The following is a 3,182-nucleotide window of genomic DNA, read 5'->3' as shown; positions in this document are numbered from 1 at the left end:
TTATCTTTATTTCGTTTCAGAAGGAGCTAGACTCATAATAAAATAGACACTAACTTTACTTATTAAGTTATTCTATTCTCTCAATTTCTTTTATTCTTATCAAATTTTACAAAAATAGTTACAAATAACAATGTAAAATAGTTGAAAAACTTTAGATGCTATTTTTTTCGTAGTATCTTCTAATCGGATAAATTAAAGACAAATTTGTTAGTAGGTCAAAAATAAATTTAAGACTAAAAGACAAATAGGTCCCTGACCTTTTAAAATGGGGACATTTTCGTCCCTCAAGATTGGAAAATACATTTCGATCCCCCACGTTTTAAAACGGGAGACAATTATACCCTTCCGTCCGTTTTGGGCCAAAAACGGCAACGGAGCCAGCTGACATGGAAGGGCAGTGAATGACGTGGCCGTTACAGTTGGTGAGGTGGATTGGGACGAAATTTTAGTGGACAATTATACCCTTTCTTTCTTTTTCTCTCATAAACATTTCATCAAACACCATGTCAGCTCCACTACCACTAACCCTTTTTCTCTTCTGCATTATCATCTTCTTCTTCCATTGCTGCATGTGCAATGACTCATCATCAACAACAACCCTTCAAACCCTTAAGCCCATCCTCCCAAACAAAAGCCCAGGCCCAGGCCCATCTCATCCATCAACAGCAACCATCCCTGCATTCCCTGAACAATCTGATGTCAAAGGTTGCCCCTTGACACTCTCAGATGAACTCTTTGACGGTATAAAGAATGCTTGTGGAGGCGGTGGTGGTGGTGGTTCTGACATGGAGCTCCACCGCACACGGTGCTGCCCTGTTCTTGCATCATGGTTATACTCTGCATATTCTTCCACGGCATTAACCCATAGCCATACCCACACATCATCATTGTCATATGAGATGCCATTGTTACCAGATGACTCAGAAACATGTGTGAATGACTTAGAGAATGCACTGAAAGTGAGAGGGATTCAGCTGAAAAGACCTAATGAGACATGTGATGTTGTATTCTGCTTCTGTGGGATAAGGCTTCACCCTCTGAGTTGCCCAGATGCATTTTCAGTTAATAAAAATGGTGAATTTGTTGGGGATAAAACTGTGAGAAGGTTAGAGAAGAATTGCATCAGTAGAACCAACAATGTCAATGGCTTCCCTGGTCTTGGTGGCTGCTCCAAGTGCTTGAACACACTCTACAGGGTCAGTTTTCTATTAATCTTTTCCCAAAATAGATAAAAAAAAGAAGTTTTTGTTTTGATTTGGGGGTTGTTTGATTCGTTATTTTGACTTAGAATTTGATGGATCTTTGTTGAATATGATGAATTTGAGTTCATTTTATTGATGTTGATCTTCTTCATGGTTTGGTGATTTGGTAAAGTTGTGTTTGTTTTATCTTTCTGTTTGAGAGTTTGGTTGCTCTCTAAGTTATCTTGCAATGTCACCATCCTTCACGCGCCTTTGGAGTTTGTACGCTTCACGGAAGTCATAAGAACCAATTGAAGCCAAAGTTCTTGAAAAGGGTTGCAAGGAGATGAGGGCTAGTGGCCTATTACTGAAGTTTCTTGAGGCAATTCTCAAAGCTGAAAACCGGATGAATGCCGGAACTTCTAGGGGAAATGCACAAGGTTTCAACCTAAGTGCTCTTAGGAAGCTTCCTAATGTGAAAAGCATTAATGGGAAGACTAGTTTGCTACACTTCATTGTAGAGCAGGTGGCTCAGTCAGAAGGAAGAGGAGAAGCTATGAATCAAAAGCATAACATTCCCAAAATCAACGGTGATATAAGCAACTCCAATGAAAACAATAATAACCTTGTGCAACATGAGACAGAGAAAGAGTATCTGATGCTTGGTTTACAAGTGTTATTGGGAGGTATAAAGGATGAGTTATCTGAAGTAAAGAAAGAAGCAATAATTGATCATCAGAATTTCATTAGGATGTTATACATTCTCAATGCTCGTGTTAGCGAAATTCGAGAGATTGTAACCAAATGTTGTGGCGAGAACAATGAGAGAGGTGGATTTGTTAAGGAAATGAAAGGGTTTGCAGAGGAATGTGAGGAGGAGCTTAAAGTTGTGAAAGATGAACACCTTAGGATCATGGAGCTTGTGAAGAAAACCAATGAGTATTATCTAGGAGGTGGAGGAGGATCAAACCCCTTTGAACTGTTTCTTATTGTGAGAGATCTTGTGCATGAAGAACCCCCCTCGCTCATCATGGACGATCGCACAAGCAGCGGCCATGACTTCCACCTTGCGATTGGATGAAATAGGGCTCACCGGTGGAAACGGCGTCGTTTGGCACTTCAGGGACGAATTTGTCCAGTTAAATTTCGTCCCAATCCACCTCAGCGAGTGTAACGGCCACGTCATTCACTGCCCCTCCATGTCAGCTGGCTCCGTTGCCGTTTTTGGCCCAAAACGGACGGAAGGGTATAATTGTCTCCCGTTTTAAAACGTGGGGGATCGAAATGTATTTTCCAATCTTGAGGGACGAAAATGTCCCCGTTTTAAAAGGTCAGGGACCTATTTGTCTTTTACTAATAATATTTAATATAAGTCATTAATCAATTAATTGATTAATTAACTATGGCCCATGATCAAGTTTAGGTAAACTTGCATGAAGTTGGCACAAGAGTGAATGCTCTTTTAATTTGTTGTCTTATCTCTTGAAATAGAAAGGTAGATAGCACAAATTGAAATAGTGAGGCATATATTCTAGCCTTTGATTAATTAATTGGTTAAGTAATCAGAAAATAATATTAGATAATTTGAGAAGTGGAGAAGCAGATTAAGCACCTGATTGGTTGGTTATTGGTAATTATTAGTTAATTCAAAGGGGAACGTTTTCTTAGGGTCTAAGTTTGATAAACAACTCCTGAGCAAGATTATTGATTTCCAACATGTGGATTAGTGAGTCCACCAATAAAATTGCCTGAAATAATTAAAATCAAATAGAAAATTACCTCCTTATATCTCTTTACTTGTGTGTATGACTTGTATTAATAGATTCAAGATTTGCACACCGTAGAGACAATCAAGGATAATCATCACTTAAATAGGATGGTGAATCCACTTGAAACAAAAAAACATTAATTTTTTACATACTCTTACAACACATTAATATTTAATATATTTTATAAAAATATCTCTAATAATTTAATTTTTATTTATAATATTAGAAATTA

General features: G+C 38.0%; 1 protein-coding gene across 1 annotated transcript; it reads left to right on the top strand.

Moving 5' to 3' along the window:
- On the top strand, positions 509-1,241 carry LOC107641272 (uncharacterized GPI-anchored protein At4g28100-like). Its single transcript, XM_016344766.2, has one exon. The coding sequence runs from the start codon at positions 570-572 to the stop codon at positions 1,230-1,232; it is 663 nt and encodes a 220-aa protein (XP_016200252.1). The 5' UTR covers positions 509-569; the 3' UTR covers positions 1,233-1,241.

This window comes from Arachis ipaensis, chromosome B05 (genome assembly GCF_000816755.2).
Source record: "Arachis ipaensis cultivar K30076 chromosome B05, Araip1.1, whole genome shotgun sequence".
Taxonomy (NCBI): domain Eukaryota; kingdom Viridiplantae; phylum Streptophyta; class Magnoliopsida; order Fabales; family Fabaceae; genus Arachis; species Arachis ipaensis.
This window is presented reverse-complemented; position numbering and strand designations above follow the sequence as displayed.